Here is a 21,199-nt window from a genome sequence, read left to right as displayed (position 1 = left end):
GAAAATGGGCTTTTAATTGGCTATGGATGGCCCGCCCTTGCACAGCCATTTTCGAGATTTTTTTAATTTTTATTTTCTATTTTAAAGAAAATTTAAAATTAAATTGAAATCTAGAAAATGGCCGTTTTCAGAGGAAAATTATATCGTAGATCCGTTAGGACTCTAGTTGGAATAATAAATTAAAATAAAATTTAAAGAGTGATATATTGCCTTGAGTCATGGATAATTATAAGTAATTAAAAAAAAATATTAAACACCTATTAATTAATTATTAATTTATTATTTCAATTAAAAATACTAATTTAAATAAAAATTTTAGTGTTTATTTAGCATTGAGTTTGTAGGACAGTTTTTCTGAATAAAAATAACATTTTAAATGTTATTGAAAAAAATAATTTGAAAAAAATTATTTTATTATTATAGTATTTTTATGACTAAAATTTATTAAATTTAATTTTAAATTATTTTTTAATATTTTTTAATTAATATATTTAAAAAAATAATTTTCTCTATAGTAATTTTAACAATAATATCAAATAAACATTTATTATATAAAATTTAGGCATAAGAAGTAATATAAATCGTGAAACATTATAAAATCCATACTTGAATCCCAACGGTGATAGAAATCTCGCATTTTTATGTCATAATATTTAAATCTAAACTAAATCTAAATAATCGGGTATTTGATTTGATTATCTAATTTTAATTTTTATTTAAAATATAATTTTTAACTTCTAATTGAATTTAAAAATGAATAAATAATTATTTAATAAAATTATTTAAAAAACAACTTTTAAGTGTATAAAAATTGATAAAAAAAAGGGTGTAATTGACTCCTGTGATTGTTAAAATTTAGTCAATATTGATATTTTTAAAAATTATTAAAATAATATTACTTATTCAGATAAATTACAAGTAAAGAATAATATAATTATTTATTTTGATTTTTAAAATAAATAGATGAATTATAATATTTACAGCTTATTTTAAGACTTTTTACTTATTTTAAATTTTTTTTATTTATTTTAAATAATTTTTTAAATTATAATTCAAAATATATACTAATTTACTTATGACTTAAGCCACATCACTCCCTCATTTTACATTTTGATTTAAACTAGCGTGTTTCCCTGCGCACCTTACTGCTCATCTAACAGTTCATGATTTTCACAATACTGAATTCATGCATGAATTTTGGTGCCGGACAGCAACTTTCTCCCCGATATTTCAAATTCTTTGTTGCCGGAATCTGGGATATCTTCAATTGTACAAGTCAACATTTAATGTCTCCTAATGATCAAAGAAACAAAATCTCAACGAATTCATCTAATAAATAATGCTTTTATATCCAATTTCTATGACCCAGTTGAAACATTCAAGGTCTCTTTTAGATGCTTATGATTCTGGTGGCCAAAGAGATGTCATAACCCTATGAAGATCAATCCAAGGTAAATTTCTGATTTCTAATTTTGAGTTTTGTCGTTAAGCTTGAGCAAGATCAACTCCAGGGTAACAAAAACTAGGTGCACCTTCATGAGAAGTCCATACCAGGAGTTCCAGTGTCATCCCTGGTTTATAAATAGACAACATTTGCTCAAGGACCAACACCACGTCATTGCCGATAATGTGAAAATTTTAGTGAAGCATCATTCCACGTAAAACGCCCTTGGATGTCAATAGGCCTATAAAAGATTTTGAGTCCAGTGCTAAAGCAATACAATACTAGGATGATACATGTTGAGAAAGAAAACCAGTATCTCTTTTCAGGACATTGCCTATCAACTAAACGAAATCTCATGCCATCCTGTTTGCAATGGAAAATACAAGAAGCACCACATTTGACAGAATATGACAAGCTGCATTCACCGCTAGAGCAAATTTATTATTCATAGCCCTCTCGATCATTAATCACAATATCAGCAATGCATCACTTAAATCCTCCTTCCTGTTAAATCACTCCGTCTGCAGTAACAGAAAAAGTGAGATTAATAATTTTGCAGCCTGAGAAGAGAGACTCAGTTTCAAATACTATTCATGCAATGAACACCAATAAATTTTCCCAGAATGATTAAGCCATCAGCATAATATGTCACTCACCACCTACTCAATGAAAACGGAAAGAGAGACCTTGACATCATACTCAAGGTACTAAACCAGTCAAGTGTGATAATTGGTAACAAGTTTTGCCCAATATTTAGTACTACCTGCATATTTATAGATAATATTGTGCAAAATTTTGGCCCGTCTCTTTGGAGCTTTCAGAAAAACAAACAAAAAAGGATTTACCTACTACAATTCATTTCACCAGCCTCTTCTAAATCGTGTACCTTATAGTGATTGACTTTAAAATGCACCAAGTAAGTCATCAAACAGAATACATGCCTTTCCCAATAAGTTCTTAAGGCATCTAAGAAACTTCGATTCATAGTGAATTATAATAAATCTTGTGAGAAAAAGAAGGTTGAGTTTAAACAGGACAGGAGAAATGAAATGAACAATTACTTTTTGACGTTTTGAATTTGGAGGGCTGGGTTCAATATCACTACGGTGACGGGATGCCCCAGTATCAGAGGTTTCAGCCTGCAGAAAAAAAAAAATCACATTTTTATCCTTCTGATCGTGAATGGTCATGTAGACATTATAAAGCCTGACTGCCAGATTTACCAACTTGACGTTTGAGAACTTCAAGATATATTCTAAATTAAGAAGTGAAATCCAGAGTTTTTTATGACATGAGGTCTAAATAGTCAAGGAAATAGCTACAGGTTCAACACTTTGCCTGGGTAGAAGAACTTTGAGCTCTTTGATGCTCAATGTCATGCAGATCTCCCTGAGGAATAGCATTTGGTTCTGCAGCCCCACGTTCAGATATGATTGGCATAATTTCATGAAGCAAATTAGATAAAAATACCCCTTCATCAGTAACTCCTGATTGTGCTTCAACAGGGGCAGAGGATGCCCCTCCATTCTCAGGGCTAGAACCAGTAGCTGTTCCCTGTAAGCCTGCATCCTCCACCTGGATTTCCCCAACTGGAAGGAGGTTCCTTAGAAGCTGCAAAATACTGTTCTGTCTCTCAGATTCAGGATTGTTTTGGGTTCCACCAGCTGACAGAATGTTGATATTTATGCTACGAGTACTTGAAGGCTCCTGTTGTCTTAAGTTGGAACTTGGTATTGATCCTGGAAAAACAGAAAATTTAAGTCCTGGTTGACTAAAAGAGGACAGTTTAATAAACTCTTAATCTTATCCTACATAATGTAACTACCAAAGCAAGATATTATGAGCAACCAGTACATATCCTGGCATTAATTTTAAATAGAATCTTTACTCATCCTAAAGCCTTACAGTTCAGCTAATGCACTGATGGACAGAATAATGCATACCGAAATTTTTCTGCATGTGCATGATTGTGTGCCATAGCTTTTACTTAAATATATGAGCCAACAAATTTGATATCTTTGCACATGTTTAACGAATATGGGTAAAGAGTTTTCAAGTTATATGTTTCGAAGGGTCTAAAAGATAATTTTATTCAGCTAAATTTATACTTTTAATCCAATGCACGCATTAAGCAGCTATAATGCAGCAATAAGCAGATAATTAAGTAGCAGCCAGAAGCAAGAGTTTCAACTTAAAACAAGCAATAAAAAAACAAAAATAAAAAGCAAAAACATTAGTTAATAATAACAGATTCAGGTCTCCTGAGCTTTCAATCAGAAAAGATGTCCTCAACTAAGATCTCTCTATGAAATGAGAAATCATTACAACTTGATTGACCTACTGTATTAGTTAATTACCATCTCTTATCTGATGTTCAGCACTTAGCCGTTGCACAGCAGGTTCAGAAGTTGAATGCTGCTCAGTCTGAACACCAGCAGAATGATGCTCACCGGATGCCTGAGATCCTCGTGCACCACTGACATGCTGGAATCTTCCAAGAAGAGGATAATATAATCCTATAGAATTATTAGGAGAATCAGAAGGAAGGCGACTGAATGGACCAGGAACTGCTGCAACCATGGTTCTGATTGGTACAACCCGCACTCCAGTCTCTCCACCAAAAGCTGAACTCTCCGTTATCCTAGATGTTGTTTGATTGCCAAGATTTTCACCACCAGAACCTGTTGGCTGGTTTCTCTGCCCTGAGGGCTGCTGAGTATCACCCTGTTCCTCACGGTTAAGATTGGGGGAGGCCGTTGAGGAACCTTTGATAAAAAAAAATATTGGTTAATAACTAGTATATGATTTACATCAATACAACCACACTTGTTAATTACTCCAGGTACCAAATTTACAGCATACCTCTTCGAATTTGTATATCAATACGCCTCGGAAGAAACCCAGTACCTATACCATTGACTAAACCGGATCCAGGCTGCACAGATCCCACAGGGACGGCACCAAAGCCTGCTCCTGGTTGAAAAGGAAGAGGCTGCAAGTATTGTGCTGTCAGCAGAAATAAAAACAATTTGAAATTAAACTAAAAGATGCTGAGATTGTGACCTGAACCATTAGAGGATTAGGACCAGATTGATTTATGAAAACTGCAGGACCCGCATTGACCACAGCGTCTGACTGCATAAGAATGATAGCAAAACATAAATCTCAGAAGGTCGCAGACAAGATGCCATAGATGACAAATTTGAAATAATCATACCGGTGCTTGACCTAGTCGAAGAGTCATTGTAGTCCGTCCAAGTTCAAGTAGAAATGCACCTAAATTATGAAGTTGAACTCCAGTCCTCCATGCACTGGACTGAGTGCTCAACCGTGATGCAGGATCAGTAACATTTGCTTGACTCTCTAGTTGCCTCGCAAGTTGCTGCCAATACGCAAAACGGTAAGGGGAGAGGGAGTAGACAGTGCATTTTAATTTTGAGAAGGAATAAATGAATAAAAAATGTCAGTACTTTTAATATCAAGATAACAAATTATATAAAGATAAAAAAAAAAACCTAAATGAGTTGATGAACATGAAAACTATAACAAAATGCTAGACTCCTATGGCCTTCAGCGACAAAGCTTCAACAGTAAACATAATATACATTAGGCTGCCTAAAAATAAGGGAGATTAAAATAAAGAGAATGACAACATATTAAGTAGGTAAACCGGCACTAGAGAACCCACTTGTAAGCATTCTGCAACTTGTCCATTGATAAATTGTCTGCTAGACAGCATCACTTCAGCCAAGGATGCAGGTGTTGGAAGCGGTTCTTGTACAGTTCCTGATCTTGATGTGGAATCAGAGTCTCTTTGCTCAGTCCTCTGTATAGCCTCTCCTTGAGCAATATCTTCCCCCACTCTGCCTGTCATTATAATGTATCACAAACGCATCAATGAATCAAGAAATCAATATTATAGAAGCAACTAAATACATCGCATTTACAGAATTCAGAAATTGCATATAAAACTGACCGATAGCATTGAATTCACGCCTCATAAGACTCAGATATTGGGTCAAAGTTGTCAAAGAATCAGGAATTACCTACAATGACCAAGAATATTGCACAATATTTGAAACTCAAATAAGAAATACACGCCATAAGACACATTTCATATACGAAAGAAGTGAAATTGGAGGGAAAGTAGGCAGAGGGATCCCAAACTTACAAGGGGATTCAAAGACTCCAAAGATACTCCTGTTGGAAGGCCAAAAGCACTTTGTGATCTATCAGATTGAACCCTGCTGCCAGCTTGCTCAGGTAGCAGCCCAGCTGCATCTGGTGTACCACTAGCAGCTGGTGATCTATGCTGTCCACGCTGCTCCCACATCCAACCCAGCCAAAACATAAGCTCAAATATGTAAAGATACACTTATAGATGTAGTCAGTGTCAGACATTAAAAGACGGTCTTAATTTGGCAAAGGATGACACCTTTATAAGAAAAGAATGCCTCCAAATTTATCTATGATATATGATGAACCAGGAACATCTAAGCAATTTACAACAGGCAACTTCCTAAGACGTGTTAGGCATTTCATTCTGATTTTTTTTTAACATAATTATTTTCCGCCACGTTTGTGCCAAGCAAAAGGGGAGACAGAAAGCAGGTGTTTAAAAATTTCCCTCCTATGTCATGGCTGAAATTAGAATTAGAAAAGATATCATACAACCGTCATTAGTTTCCATAGTTCAAATTGAGATTTACCCTTGCAGCATCAAGTCCTTCATTGCCACTTCCAATATTTTGAAATCCAAATGAACCAAGAACAGCAGAAACAATCTGCTCCAAAAAAAAAAAAAAGGACAGATTATTATAAACAAAATTACAAAGCCTATGGAGATCAAACAACACTCTCCATTCAACAGCTGGTTATAGCTCACCCTACTGATTTCGAGAGGAACTCCATCACCTTGATCAGGCACACTAAAAGTTTCTATTACAACACTAGGGGCCACATGACCACGACTTGTACTTGAAGCAGGATCAGTTGCTGCAATATTGATAATTGTAGTTAAACCTTACTGGTTTTAGCCCAAAAACACACATCATCATGAATGATACAGTCAACACAATGTGTTGAAGATGAAAGCCATGTTTTGTAAGTCTGGAATGCTACCATCAAAGTGACACCATGACATTAGCATTAAGCAACATTATTAATTGACAATTTATAGCCTCCGATATAAGGCCATTTTTTTTTTCTTATGAATTAATTTCATCAGGAAGTGTTATAATGGTGTAAAAAAGGAAATAAAATTGAAAAATATTTTTATGCATTTATTGATTAAGGGTTTCTCATAAATTCTCTTTCTATTGATTTTCCTAGTAAAGCATAGCATAATTATTATTTAAGATATACAACCTTATTTCTAGCTAGAAGTAGCCATTATCTAGGAAGATGTTTGCTTCAATCAGTAACTAAAAATAGCAATTTAACGTCTCTTTCTCTCTCTCTCTCTCTCTGAAATACAAGCTTATTTCTAGCTAGGAGTGGCCATTTTCTAGGAAGATGTTTGCTTCAGTCAGTAACTACAAATATCAATTTAATCTCTCTCTCTCTCTCTCCCTCTCCAAGGATTCCTGTGTTACCAACCAAACCCACCAACCTTGCTTCATCGAGCTTGCGTCAAGCACAATGCCATCACCCAGCCTCACAAGCTCTACCAACTTTCGATACTGGAAACTTTCAAATCCGATTGTCCATAGCAAAACAGATTCGCGAAACACAGCCTTGTGAAACAATTCTCACGATGATGAACACAAACAACTATCTCTTCTAGAGACACCACCACTAGTCACTAGATAGCTGCAAATCCACCACCACAGGACCACTTAGCACTAGGAGACCTTCGCGAAGCAAGTCCGACCGCCTGAGCTTGATCCATTTGGGTTGAGTTTGACTCGAGACAACTCATGCCTTCTTTCCAACAACATGATCCCAAGAGGCTTGCCGCACATCAATCGGCGTGTTCTGTTATGGGAAATCTCATCAGACTACCCACGCACCCTCAAATCCCGAGTCGGGTCCAATCCACCCAGGGACTCAGCGATCCCATGCTGACTTCCTTGCTCCTACTTCCACTAGATCAACCCTTCATTCCGCATTACCCTATTGGTTCTACATCAAGAAGGGTTTCACCAAATTACTCGGGCTTAATTGCAAAATTTTCTTCAAAAAGGGCACTGAGAATCATGCAGCTGATGCTACGTGGGAAGAGATCAGCATGTCACATTCTTGTTCAGTGAGTAAATTTGACAGCAGCAGTTGCTATTTGGGAGGATGAAACCTTATTTCCAGAATTAATCCGTTCTTGGGGAGGAGAAGGGACTAGAGGGAGGGGTATTATGACTATTGTCACATATCAAAGAAAAAAGGAATAAGAAGTTAGGGACATAATTATGCCAGCTATGCTGCCAGTTAGCAGTAAGCACAAAAAATTCAAAGTATATAAACGCCATTCAGATCTGAGAGAAATAATCAATGAAGAATATAACACATGTTCTCTCTACTCTCTTGTTCTACACTATTCTCCCTATTTCTTCCCTAATATTTTTTTTCCTGCCCTTTTCTACTATACACTATCTTCTATTTCTGCTTTTTTCTTAATCAGTCCCAACAATTTAGTTCAATACTGAAATCATCTTCAAAATCCCTAATTTTATCAAACCTAACCTGTCACAAGCACACAAGGGCAGATTAGTCCAAATCTGCCATGCATCAAGATGGATAAACTCCTTGGAATGATTGTTGCTTGCAAATATGACAGTGAAGGTGACCAATCTATACTCTCAAAGTACATATCCCCACTTTTTATGGGGATACTTTAGGTTTAGAGGGAGGGAGGTAGGCAGCAGGGAAGTGGGTGGGAGATTTCAGTTTCATTTGACATTTATCAACCACTCTGAGAAGATCAATCAGTAAATATGGCCAATGATCACCTTATATGCCAAAATGAAACCCATTAAAACCTGAACAAGCAACCATTTGAATAGTAAAAATCAATGAAGCAGATGTTACCAAATAAATGACAAATCAAACCTGAATGATTGGGCATGCCATCAGAAGATGGCAGAAGAGGTTGCCTGACTACCAGGTGCAAGGTATGCCCATCTTCAACATCTAAACCATGTTAAGTAAATACATCAAATCAACTGCTGAATAACATAAAACTGTGAGCACAATAACAGTAAATAGTATATGAAATCAGCTTGAGAAGGCAAAATAGAATTGTGCTGCAGATTAGTGTATATAACACACATTTAACCAATCCAAATTCTTACTCATTAAAGTATCTATTCTCTGGGAAAAGTAAAAGGTTTTGAAAGAGGTTTGATTCATATCCTTTGCTCACAATTAAAGGTCAATATTAGCAATATCATGCCCCATACCCATGAATCATATCAGACAGGAATGATGCACACTACTCAATGTACTCCAAAAAGTAGTACTGCAGAGGTAAGCTTATGTGACCTATATTGATTGCTCAATCAGAAGTTTGAAAACAATAAAACAATCAAAATAAAAGACCACTTTAATTTTCCACTCAGCTTGCATTTGATTGTAGAAGTTATCCATTCCCTCCAGAAGCACGTTAAAACAACTGCCAGAACACCACAACAAATAGAAAACAAATTAAAATATTATGTCTGTTGACCATCCAATTCATACTTTTTTTGCCTTCTTGTATTGAGGGAAAAAACTATAATAAAAAGTTAAGGGTCAGCAAACCTTTTTGAGTTGCAGTACATAATTCATGATACTCAACTCAACTCAACTAAGCCTTTATCCCAAAAATTTGGGGTCGGCTATATGGATTCGCTTTCTCCACTCTAAACGATTTTGGGTTAAATCAATTTATAATGCTTTTAGGTCATGTTGTACTACTCTCCTCCAAGTCAATTTAGGTCTACCCCTTTTTCTCTTTCTATCCTCTAACCTAATGTGCTCAACTTGTCTAACTGGAGCCTCCGTATGTCTACGCTTTACATGACCAAACCACCTCAATCTCCCTTCTCTCAACTTATCCTCAATTTGTACCACTCCTACTTTTTCTCTAATACTCTCATTACGGACTTTATCTAGTCTAGTATGGCCACTCATCCACCTTAACATTCTCATCTCTGCTTTCATGATCACAAAGATAAATTAAAACACCTTTTTGTTGGGGGAAAGGGGTTGGTAAAAGAATAAACAAGAGAAAAGAAAGTAAAGAATTATGAATAACAGAGCAAGGTACGTCCAAAACAATAGTAGAGAGAGAGAGAGAGAGAGAGAGAGAGAGAGATCAACACAAAAGCCCTCAAATTTCACTGGATGTCTGCAGGAGATACTTTGAGAAGAAGTTCATATTGAAGCAGGGGTAACTTTCTTTCTTCTCCTCATAGACAATGTACTCACAGAATTTGTTCCCGAAAAATCCTTCACTTATTTATTTATTTATTTATTTTTTATTTTTTACAGCAAAAGACACCAAATCACTTCAAATCTAACAAAATCTTGCCTCCTTCATAGTCCATGACTCAAAACAAAATATCATATAATCTTTTAGGCTCTCAAGAGAAACCTATCGTCCTCAAAATACCATGCACCCCACAAGTAAAAAATAAAAAATTAAAATTAAAAAAAAAATCTCCTAGATTAACTAGGAAAGAACAACGTAAACACAGATGGGAATAAAACTTATAACTCGCTTCTAAACACAACATAAACATATAAAGATAGTGATTTACCAGGCCTCCCCTCCCAAAACAAGTAATTGGATTTTACCATATTGAGCACTAGTGACTACACAAAAGCCCCAACATCCAAAAGGTCTAAGGTTTCCAAGTGGTTAATGGAAAAGGATTTGTATTGGAAAATTGAGTAACATGAATATAGAAGAACTTGAAGGAAAATTTTTCGGAATCGTCTCAAGTCAAAAGTTTCAAATCAATTCTATTTTAAGTGAGAAGAGAAAAGAACATTTCACTCTCAAGCAAGATAATTTTCTAAAATGAGAATTTGAATGGAGTCCATGTGTTTTCTCAAAAGCATAAAGAGAACTATCTCCAATGTTGTGCTAGATTGACATAGAAAAAATAATGATATGCACACAAGATGAACTTCAAAGAACATGCGTAAGTATCATTAACTCTTGGATTGATATCCCACTTGCGATACTAAGGCTTAACTTCAAATCATCCCATGCCAAAGGGATTCAGACTATACAATGGAGCAATAAAGCAAAGAGAGTAAAGAGCCAAAGACAAACACTGGCCAACCAAAATTAAATGAGAATGATCCATCCAATTTTTCCAAGCATCTAACGTTTAAATGGTAGCACTTGATCCCAAAGTTTTTTTTTTTTTAACAAAAAAAAAAACACTCGGATTGCTTCCCAATGGAACATCTAAATACAAAAGCAATTAATCGTGACCCACAAGAAAGACCAGCCTAGAGGTATCATCAGAACGTAGACTGATGGGTAAGAAACAACTTTTAAGACATTAATTCTAAAAGCAGACAGCTACCGAAAATCTGTAAATGTAAAACATTTCCCATCTAGCCTCATTATCAAACAATAAGGAAATGATTTCATCAGCAGAATAAAGGTGAAAAACAATAACTTCATCATACCCCACTCAAATACCCCAAACCATCTAAACAATCTTGAGCCTTGTCATTCATTAGACCCAGAAAATCAACAACAAAAAGGATCACCATTCTTCACTTCCTAAAAGATGCAAACTATAACTTATTCTTGACTATAACCAAAAGTTTAAGTTACAAAATGTTTTTCATTTTCTTCATTTCCCTGTTTTTGGGAGTCAAGATTTCAACCAAAGAACTATCCAACTTCACTTCATCCTTTCTAACAACCACAGCACAAGCATCAATTTCCCTCAGAAAAACTCTTTCAAACCCAAGTTCTAGCAATAAGACTCTTTATCCTTTTCAGTTCAGCTTTACCATCTATCGCTGACAAGTCTTTCCACCATCAATTAAATAAATTTTTATTATAAGAGAAAAAATGGATGTAGTGCTTTCACGACAACTACAAATAATATTTTAAGTAACTCTTTTATTAAACTCAAACAGGGCTTTGGATAACAGAATAGGAAACATTTTCAGAATAAGAAAAAGTGTCATCGAGTTAGACTGAATCTGCTGCCACTATAATGAAAAGTTTCAAACAATTAAAAAATGGCTTAAATCAACTAAGGTCCAAAAATTCAATAAAATATGCAATATATTTAGTCCTTTTCTCATAAATGGAGTGATAGTATTAAATCAAATAAATGTAAAAAAGGAAGCCCAACAGGCACCAGGGTTTCAAGAGGATAAAAAGCATTTTATTTTATAAGTGGGCTGATGGTTTAAAAAGAAAAAAGCATAAAAAGAAAAAAAATAGACAGTTGGATTTATAGAAGGAAAAAACAAATTAAACAATAGAGTTAATAAAGAAAAAATAAACATTAAACTTCAAAGAATCAAAAAGGTCTCCAATGGCCATGTTCCATAAACACCAGGATGCTCCTCGTCCTTTCTAAGCTTTAAAATGAAAAGAAAAAAAATATCTGGAATACAGATGGTGCTGCCTCCCCTCATCCCCTCTCTCTTCCTCTTCCTCTTCCTACCCTTCTTCTTCTTTATCGTCCTCCTCTACGAAGGAAGATTATTAAATACACCCAGTGCAGTGCACCTTTACTAACATAAATATGGGATCCACCCATAGTTATTAAGGCACAAGGTGCAAGGCACAGGTGCAAGCCTGAGTAACAATAGGCACAAAAGACAAAAAAAAAATTAGATAATTAATCCTATATAAGCCAACTCATATTAATAACATAAATCACATAGGATGCTAGCACCAATGTTTTTGAAATCCAGATAAAAATAAAAGTAAAATCATATTCCTAAATTCATACTAAATAGCAATAATTCCTAAAACTAAAAGAACTACAAGAAAATACTCCTTATCACAAGAAATTTAGTTTTCTTCATCGTCACAAAAAGAATTGAGGTTGTATTTTTCAATCTAACTTTTTTTTTTCTTTTCCATAATTGCAAATTGCTTATAGTCAAATAAACAACATAATATCAATTCATACAAGCTAGATTAACGAGTAGCATACTAGCATTTTCTTCAATAAAAGTTAGGCAAAAAGCAAGTGAAAACGTCCAAAAGAAAAAGAGCAAAAAAGCACCTAGACAAGAGATAGAAACAAAGGGGAATATAGAAAAAGAAGAAAGAAAAAAAATGGACGGGAAAAGAAAAAAAAATCGAATAGGAGTGATAAAGACATAAAGTTGAATTAAATTTGGAAAAATAGGGATCTTATTCAGGAAAATTGAAAAAAGATAAGTCAACCTGTGACAACTATTTCATGGGAAATTTACAAATAGATATCAACTCATACCAAATAGATCATAGGAAGCCTAATGTAGGAAAGTCATCTCATAACAAGAAGATTTCAGGAATTAATAAATCTCACTGCAAAATTAAAGTATTTTAGCCTCTTTCCTTTCATGAGCTATAATCTTGCACACACACACACACACACACACACACACACACACACACACACAAGATAACTGAGAATTCTGTCGAAAGTTTTGTGAAATGTTGTAGGGGTGCACACCTTGTGTCTTGATTGGACTGGGCCTCACCCGCCTTTCAAGGATTGAAGCAATAGGCCCTTGAGGCGTGTCGTGTGCCTTTAACAACTATGAATCCACCCCCGCAAGTTCAGGTAGTACTTGCAAGTATGCAAGTATAAGGTGCACCCAATTAGTTTATGCCATTTCAGTGTTACTAAATAAGATGTAACTGCTTAAACACATTTTATTCCCAAGAGAGCACCATTTTTCTATGACATTCGAATCACTAGGGGTGTAACAAGAAAAATCGGATAAGTAGGCTAAAAATTGTTACATATCGTCCTATTCAATATTTATGGACAATGTTCAAAATATGATTTAATATGATAATAGGCAATCTCAAGTTCGCTAATTCATAAATGTTAGTTTGTCTTCCTTTTTCTCTTAACATAGGCGAACAAGTTTGAGTAGCAGGTAAAAAGGGAGAGGTAAAACAAAAAATGTTAGTTAAGATGATAAAATATGATTTAATATTACAACTAATAAAATTTTGGATCTAAACAATACTACTGGAGGGGGACAAAGTCTGTATAACAAACCCCAATTACTTACAAGGCTTAGTTGAATCGAGTACATTTTATCATGGACACGCATGAATAACACGGGACACGTGTGTGTGTGTGTGTGTGTAGTTGGACATAACAATGATTTAGTTAGAGTTGATTTTTCAAATTAAATGCACCCATAGAGAGAGGGTAATATTGTTGTTGTCTATTATGTGGCTTGAGTCCAGTAACTCTTCTTTCTCAGTTAAGTGAATGAACCATAACTAGTTCGACATACTTAGATATGTTAGCTCAACACCACAGAGACTCAAGGAAGAAGAAGAAGAAGAAGAAGAAGAAGAAGAAGAATAAAGCGAAACCCACATGCTATGATACATGCTATATACAGAATCATTTATAAAAACGATAAAGGATACGATATGCAGAGAGTAGTTGATCATCCTTTAAAACTTTTCCGCGGCATATTAAACGTTGTTGTTCTGATAACACGCCTGTGACAGAAGCAATCTGTTCTTTCAAAGCAGGAACTGGCATCTGCAGGATATTCAAAACAAAGGAAAGAATGTGAAGAAATCTTAGCAAAATAAGTATTTATGCGCTTACCATTTATCAGAAAGGCAAGATCATATGTGTTGTCTTATGTGTAACACAGAGAAATAAAACAGCATCTAATTATTCCATTTTCTGGGTCACTTACATGATATGTTCTTCAGTATTTTCTGCCAAGACATTCAGGTTAGGTCTTAGTTAATTAGGTTAATCCTTGCTCTGTTTTAAACTAAAAGCTTGAAGAAAAGAAGTTCAGATGGAAGGCAAAATGATGGTGAAGGTTGGAGAGAATTTCCACATGCCTAATCAATGATATTTGACAGGGTTTCCAATCTAACACTAGTTGGTTTTTGTAGGTTCTTTTGGGCTTGTGCTCCATGAGCTTTCATAAGAGTATCTTTCAAGATGTCTAATGCATTCGTAATGATTTGAGGGAACTAATTGTTCTTATCATTTTGTTTTGCTGCTTGTTTTAAGCTTCATTTAAATCAGGAGGATACCTTACCATCCAACCAAAGTTGTAATCTACTCTGTTTCTTAATCAACAGATTATTTTTTTTTCGTATCAAAAGAAGGGGAGGTTTTTTTTTTTTTTTTTTTTTTTTTTTTTTTTTTTTTTTTTGAGGGAGGGGGAGAGAGGATACAGCATTTGTAGCATAAAATTTCTTCCAAATTTCTGAAAAAAGTGTGGCTGAAGAGGGCATACATGTGATTGTCAGAATTCCCTATTCCCTCCCTCTAGGTAACTTTCTTTGTGAAGTTCAAATTATAATTATCCTCCTCTTCAATAGCTAGCAATGAAAACTAACTTCAGTTTGTGAAATAGCACAAAGTATTGACAAAAGCCAAAATATAGTGGGAACAAAAGCAATCACCTGTTTGTCCACTCTTAAAGTATATGTTTGAGAGTCCAAAGTTTTTATTTTTATTTCAATTGTCGTCTCTGAACCTTCAGCCTCACCTGCCCTAGGAATTTTCTGAGCACCATCATCTCCCATTATCTTTAAAACAACAAATACCTACACAGAAAAAATATAGAACAGGAAACTATTATTATTATTACTTCGTTGCTTCCTTTTTTTTTTTTTTTGGGTGGTTTGGGGAGGGGGGGTGTGTGCAGAGAACAAAACTTTTAAACAGCCAATTCTATTTAACCTGTGTAATGTAAAGGCAGATTATAAGGGAAGTGGGAAAAAATGCATGCTAGAAGATGAAGAAAAATGAGAGATGTGAAAATCAGAAAATGGAAATTTACTTCCCTCTTACCACATATAACACCTATTTAAGAAGTTCAATAAAGCGTCACTTTCGACAAGACTATGGAAACTTACAGATCAACAAAAAATGCATCCACATATGTTGTCTCTTAAAAAAATCACTCACATGAGCAGCTCTTAACACACATGGCAGACAAACAAGAAACTGATTGAAGCTTAGGAAACTTACAAAAAGTAAGGCCCCATCTTGATTCAACAATTTATTTGACTACGTAAAGAAGTCACGTTTACATGTCTACAGACATCTCTTGTGTGCACGCTGTCAAGAATGCCCTTTAATGGTGTCTAGTGTCTACATATACATACATACATACATACATATTATATATGGATACTTGCCTGTGGATTAAATATATCAAACCATTACAATGACAACACATTAAGGTTTGTACTTTGTCATGATATCATAAGTGCATTGAAACCAACTAAAGATGGTGACAATTCTTTATTGCAATCATAATATATTGTTTAAATACATATATCATAACACAAGTGGAGAAAATTTGCCACAGATAGGAAAGTTCTAGCAGTTATTGAGGCATCGTTAAAAAATGCTGTTCACAAAATTTTGTATGGTGATATCCAGATAGCATATCATAACTATTATGGCTGGTATGGCCATTATACATATAAAAGGGCCTCTTGTGAGGTTCTTGCCAAAAGAAAAGCTTCCTGTATGTAGAAGCAAGCAAACCATAAATACCTCCAGAACCACTTTCCAGCCCTCATAACCCAAAATTCACTTCCAAAGTTCAATTTTAACAAGATTTTCACTAATCTTCAAGTGGGTAGAAGTATAACTACAGGAATTTTGCAGAATATGGTAAAATGTAATTCTTTTGGTGGTGACTACCAAATATCTATGTAACTAACGTATTTCTTTTCTAGAATTAGTTATTTTAGGTGTTGGAAGTGTTAATATGTAACATAAATTGGTTAAATTGTAATGAATTTATGAATTTGAGTAATTTTGCTTTTCTTTTTAATTTCAAAACAGCGATGGCTGCGACACTTGACGTTGTGACCATGTGCACATGATTAGAAAGAGAGTTCTAATGCAACAATAAGAAGGAAGAATAGGAGAGAGATCCAAGCCACTGACACCTGCTGCATTTAAAAAGGCCACACGAAAATATGAACCCAGAATTCACATCATATGGGACATCATTGAATACTTATTAAATATTCTTTCCATTATTTACTAACTCAGCCATAGTTTAAATAACGGCTGTTACGTAATGTAACGGCCGTTACTTAAAGGTTTCTCATGGGGCCATTACACCTTATCCCATATTTAAAGACAGAAGATGAGTTGCATTGGTAACTGTTTTATCACCGTTACCTAATGGTAATGGATATTATTTACCGTTAAATAACGGCAACGGCCATCACCTCAATATTCAGCTGACAAAAAACACATGCATGCAGTGTTTTCTTTAGTTTTTTTTTTTTTTTTTTCATTTTCTATGTGCTCTAGCATTCTAGCTACTGTTTCTATCACATTTTCTCAAAATTTCACCTATACTTCCCCTTCTTTCTACAAATCTCTCCCTTATTCTTTTTCAAGATAAGATAACCACAAGTATTTCTATTCTCCACAACTACTTCTTGCAAAAAAATGAGTATTATTTGTTGTTTTTTGCATATTTATTGAAGAAAATTTTGTTGATGATAGGTTTATTGTTAGATTTATAGTATGAAGCATTGGTTTACTCGCTCTATAGGTTTATTTTTTTTTTAATTTAAATTATATTTCAGAATTAATTTTAATAAAATACATTATTAATAACATCTAATTTGATGTATTTATGCTTATTATATAATTGTACATCTTAATTTTATTTGTATCTACCAATATCTACTCATTTCATGAACTTTGCAAATTTTTCAAAATATTTGCAAATTTTTTAAAAAATTTGTGTGGCGCCAAGTCGTTACTGTTGTATTACAACAGTCATAGGCCTGTTTCCATTCTAGATTATGATTGTCCATGATTCTGCATGATAAAATCATCATTACTTGCCAATAAAACTGATGATTTACATTTTTTTCACTGGTTAGTAAACATTAATTAAAAGCAAGAATAAGTTTAATATAATCCCTATGAAAAACACGCTCTCTCCTTCCACGTGTCAACACACAAGGTTTCCCAGGCATATGACTTTGTCCAGTTTAATAAATGCAGATTGACTTGAAAAGAAAAAAAAAATAATGAAAAAACACCTCACAGAGTCAAAGTTGCAATATTCATGTTTATCCTCATCAGGAGAAGCAAAACGAGCTCCAGTAAAGACTCACCCACTTCACCCCAAATACATAAAAATTGCAGTTTGTTCGACACAGCAACAATGACATCAAATTCTAAATATGCAGAATGAACAAGTCATTGCTTTACTATAAAAATGTTTACATGTACTTGGAGCCTAGAATTCAGTTCCACGACAAACAAACAGTAATTTCCATATTTAACCCAGTAATTCTCATTTGAAAGCCCTAATTCTGCATGTAGGGCTATTAATAAACCAAACTGTTTGCGAGCTGCTCAAGACTCGGCTCAATAAAAGCTCAGTTCGATTTGGTTTGTTTAGAAAATGAGCCGAGATCAAGCTCGATTTTTGGGCTCGTTTAATAAACGAGCTAAGCTAGAGTTTTGTAATATTCAGCTCTTTAAGGCTAGTGAGCCAGCTTGTTTGCATGCTCGCAAGAAGGCTCATTAAATAAGCTTGTGAACAGACTTGTTTGTAAAAATATTTATATTAGTTACTATATTTCATTATATTATAAATATTTATTATTTTATTTATGAATGAAACATAATATATTGTTTGACATTATGATATAATCAACATATAAAATATATTTATTAAATATAGTTATTTGTGATTTAAATTTAATTTTTTCTAAAAATTAAGTCATTTTTTTTATACGAGGTAGTTTGAACTTCACAACTCTAAACCTAAACTCACTCTATAAATGAGTTAAGCTATTAGCGAACTGCTTGAGACTCGGTTCAGTGAAAAGCTCAGCTTGGCTAGGCCAGTTCGTTTTCTAAATGAGCCAAAATTGAGCCTATGAATATTTGGGTGGAGCTCCACACGAGCTAAGCTCAAGCTAAGCTCAAGATAAAATAAAATTTTGACTAACCAAGCCTGAGCTCTTCATAATTCGGCTTGGCTCAGTTTGTTTACACCCTAATTGCATGGAAAAACAACATAAAATTGAAATTTGAAGCTCACAGGAAAACACAAACAAAACATTCAAACCTAAACGGTTGAACTACCAAAAGAAAAAGAAAATTTATCATCATTAACTATCCAAAAGCAAAAGCTTTAGCCGAAATTAATTTCATACAAGCAAAATTAACTGCCAAAACAAAATAAGCAGAAGACCCCAACATTTATTGAACCTTTAATCATGCTGCCAAAACACAATTCTCAATCTCACCCATTGCAGAAGTGTAAGCATTCAAATGGCCCCCAAAATACAGACACAAATGCATAGATAATGATTGCACTTGCCATAAATATCGCTCTAGGGCTTACAAAATCACAATTAAACAAGAAAAGCTCTTGTGACCTAGCCATTCATCAGAAACACAGAAAACCAAAATCAAGAAGTTCAAAATTTTGCAGCTAGAAAACCTAATCCACAAAATCATCAAACAATAAAAGAGAAGGCCAAAGAGAAAAATAAAGGGTGCAAAATACCTGAGATTAAGAAAGAAGATAGCTTGGTGAGGAGATTGAGGAGACGGAGAAGAGGGAGAGATGTATGGACGAAGTGAAGTCGATGCAAGCGGAGAGAAATATACAAATTACTGCTCTCTCTCTCCCTCTCTCTCTATCTCTCTCTCTCTCACAGCTGATTGTAGGAGGAGGAGGGGATGTCAATAAGCTTCTTCTAATGCGATTTTTTTTTTTTTTCCCATCTCCAATGTAATTTTGGGAATTTTTTTAAATATTAAAAAATACAGGCCAATTTTTTAATTAAAAATACTTAATTTCCATTCATGAAATAAAATATTAAATCAATAATAATTAACAAAATTTTAAAATTAACTATTAAAAAAAATCCAATTAATCATCTTCAAAAGTAAAACAGTAATAAACTAAAAATTCAAGAATCAAAATTAAATACTTTAAATTTTAACTCTCTTTGTAAAAAAAATTAAATTATATAAAAGTATGAATAAAGGGCAGACTTATAAAAAAAAAATAACTCAATAAATATTAATTAATATTAATAATATAAATTAAAATTTTAATCATATTTTAAAATAATTACACTTATTTAAGAAATCATATTATAATCCTATTTGTAATTGCGTTATATGCGTGATTAAAATTTTAATTTATTAGGATTTTTTTTGGGTAAGATAGGTTTTTTTTTACAATATTTTTTTGAGTTTATGCATTATCTAAAATTATTTTGATATAATTAAGTTATAATTTATTGTTATGTTCAGTAATTTTAATATTATCTTAATATTAAAAATAATGAAAGTAGTTCAAACTTTTCATTTAAAGTTTAAATATAAAATACTATTTAATTGAGTACTTGAATATTTGCTTTATTGAGAGAATAATTTCAAAAATACAATAAATTTAACATTTTTAAAAGAGATTCATTTTTATGTACAGGTTATTTAAGTAATTAAATTTATATCAATAATAGAAATAAACTACAAAGAGGAAAAAAAAAAAATAAAGCCAATATTATTGTAAAATAAGTGCAAATTTGGTAATCTATTCAATGCACATAGGTAATTTTACAAGTAAAGAGATTTTACATTAACTAATTAATTTTTTTTTTTAATATTTTACGGTGAAATTAATGATAAAAAAATAAATATTGTATAAAAATTTAAAATATATTTTAAATAGGATAACACATATTATATTTATCTAATAATTTACTTTTATTATTTATCTTATGCATAAATTAATCGTAAATTATAAGTAATCAATCCTGAAGATTTTTAATATATTTTACGTTATACAAACCTGTAATAAAAATTTAAATAACAATATTATGATAAAAATAAAATATTTATGAGTTAATAATAAATTATATAGACACACATATAATGCAACATAAGAAATTAATTTATAATATATATAAATGTGCAAATAAGGGATGAATTTTTGAACAAATAAATATATTTTTAATATATTTATAGAATTACTATTTATAAAATACTATTACTCTTTATAAAAAATTATTACTAGTTAAATAAATAAAATTTAAAATCCTAAAATATTAGAATTCTAATATTATATTAAATTAAAATTCTTAATAATAAAAAAGTTTTCAAACTTCTATCTATTTGAGTTCTTTTAAAACAAGTATTAACTTAATTAATTAATTAATATAAAATTTATTAGATATAATTAATTTATTTAAGATAGATATAATGTTTTAAAATTAATTATTAATGATAATTATAGTCTAAAGAAAATTAGAATTTGAGATTCCAGTTCATAACGGTATATATAATATAACTTTAACTTATTTTTCTATTTCACATAAAATTTATTATACAACAGCATTTTTTTTTTGGTAATATTAAATTCGCAAATTTGTTAACAAAATTAAAATATAACCAAAATTTCTAATATTAAAAATTACACCGTATTAATTTTTAATCATTATTTATATATAAAGTAGCCCAAATAAAAAATTATTTAATAATTTTATTGGTTAAAATAGAAAACAATTTTATATACACTTTTTTCTATATTTTTTAAATGTATTACATACTTATAATATAATAATAT

At 32.7% G+C, this 21,199-nt stretch overlaps 1 protein-coding gene across 4 annotated transcripts; it reads right to left on the bottom strand.

The window, feature by feature from the left end:
• Nucleotides 1–1,652: 1,652 nt before the first annotated feature.
• LOC110648315 (ubiquitin-like domain-containing protein CIP73) lies at nt 1,653–19,322 on the bottom strand. 4 transcript variants are annotated; one of them, XM_058140302.1, is made up of 17 exons: nt 19,130–19,322; nt 15,592–15,707; nt 15,021–15,164; nt 14,013–14,130; nt 8,489–8,569; nt 6,330–6,439; nt 6,154–6,228; nt 5,616–5,765; nt 5,421–5,490; nt 5,133–5,311; nt 4,662–4,826; nt 4,508–4,579; nt 4,307–4,436; nt 3,802–4,209; nt 2,783–3,183; nt 2,506–2,583; nt 1,653–1,965 (listed from the first exon to the last, which is right to left on the bottom strand). In XM_058140302.1, the coding sequence occupies exons 3-17, from the start codon at nt 15,141–15,143 to the stop codon at nt 1,957–1,959; spliced, it is 2,169 nt and encodes a 722-aa protein (XP_057996285.1). In that variant the 5' UTR covers nt 15,144–15,164; nt 15,592–15,707; nt 19,130–19,322; the 3' UTR covers nt 1,653–1,956. The 4 variants fall into 4 exon arrangements, with proteins under 4 accessions (XP_057996285.1, XP_057996284.1, XP_057996286.1 ...); XM_058140301.1 differs by lacking the exon at nt 15,592–15,707 and having other exon boundaries at nt 19,130–19,321; XM_058140303.1 differs by lacking the exons at nt 15,592–15,707; nt 19,130–19,322 and adding an exon at nt 14,852–14,936 and having other exon boundaries at nt 15,021–15,161.
• Between the last annotated feature and the right edge of the window lie 1,877 nt (nt 19,323–21,199).

The sequence above is a fragment of the Hevea brasiliensis genome, chromosome 17 (assembly GCF_030052815.1).
Source record: "Hevea brasiliensis isolate MT/VB/25A 57/8 chromosome 17, ASM3005281v1, whole genome shotgun sequence".
NCBI classification, from domain to species: Eukaryota; Viridiplantae; Streptophyta; class Magnoliopsida; order Malpighiales; family Euphorbiaceae; genus Hevea; species Hevea brasiliensis.
Note: the sequence above shows the minus strand (reverse complement) of the source record. Positions and strands in the feature narration are given on the sequence as shown.

Excerpts from the sequence above, each read along its gene's own strand:
- LOC110648315 (XM_058140302.1), bottom strand. The coding sequence starts at position 15,143 with ATGGGAGATGATGGTGCTCAGAAAATTCCTAGGGCAGGTGAGGCTGAA. Across the intron at positions 5,491-5,615 it reads TGGAGTCTTTGAATCCCCTT|GTAATTCCTGATTCTTTGAC; the intron begins GTAAGTTTGGGA and ends TGGTCATTGTAG. Across the intron at positions 4,210-4,306 it reads TGATATACAAATTCGAAGAG|GTTCCTCAACGGCCTCCCCC; the intron begins GTATGCTGTAAA and ends TTTTTATCAAAG.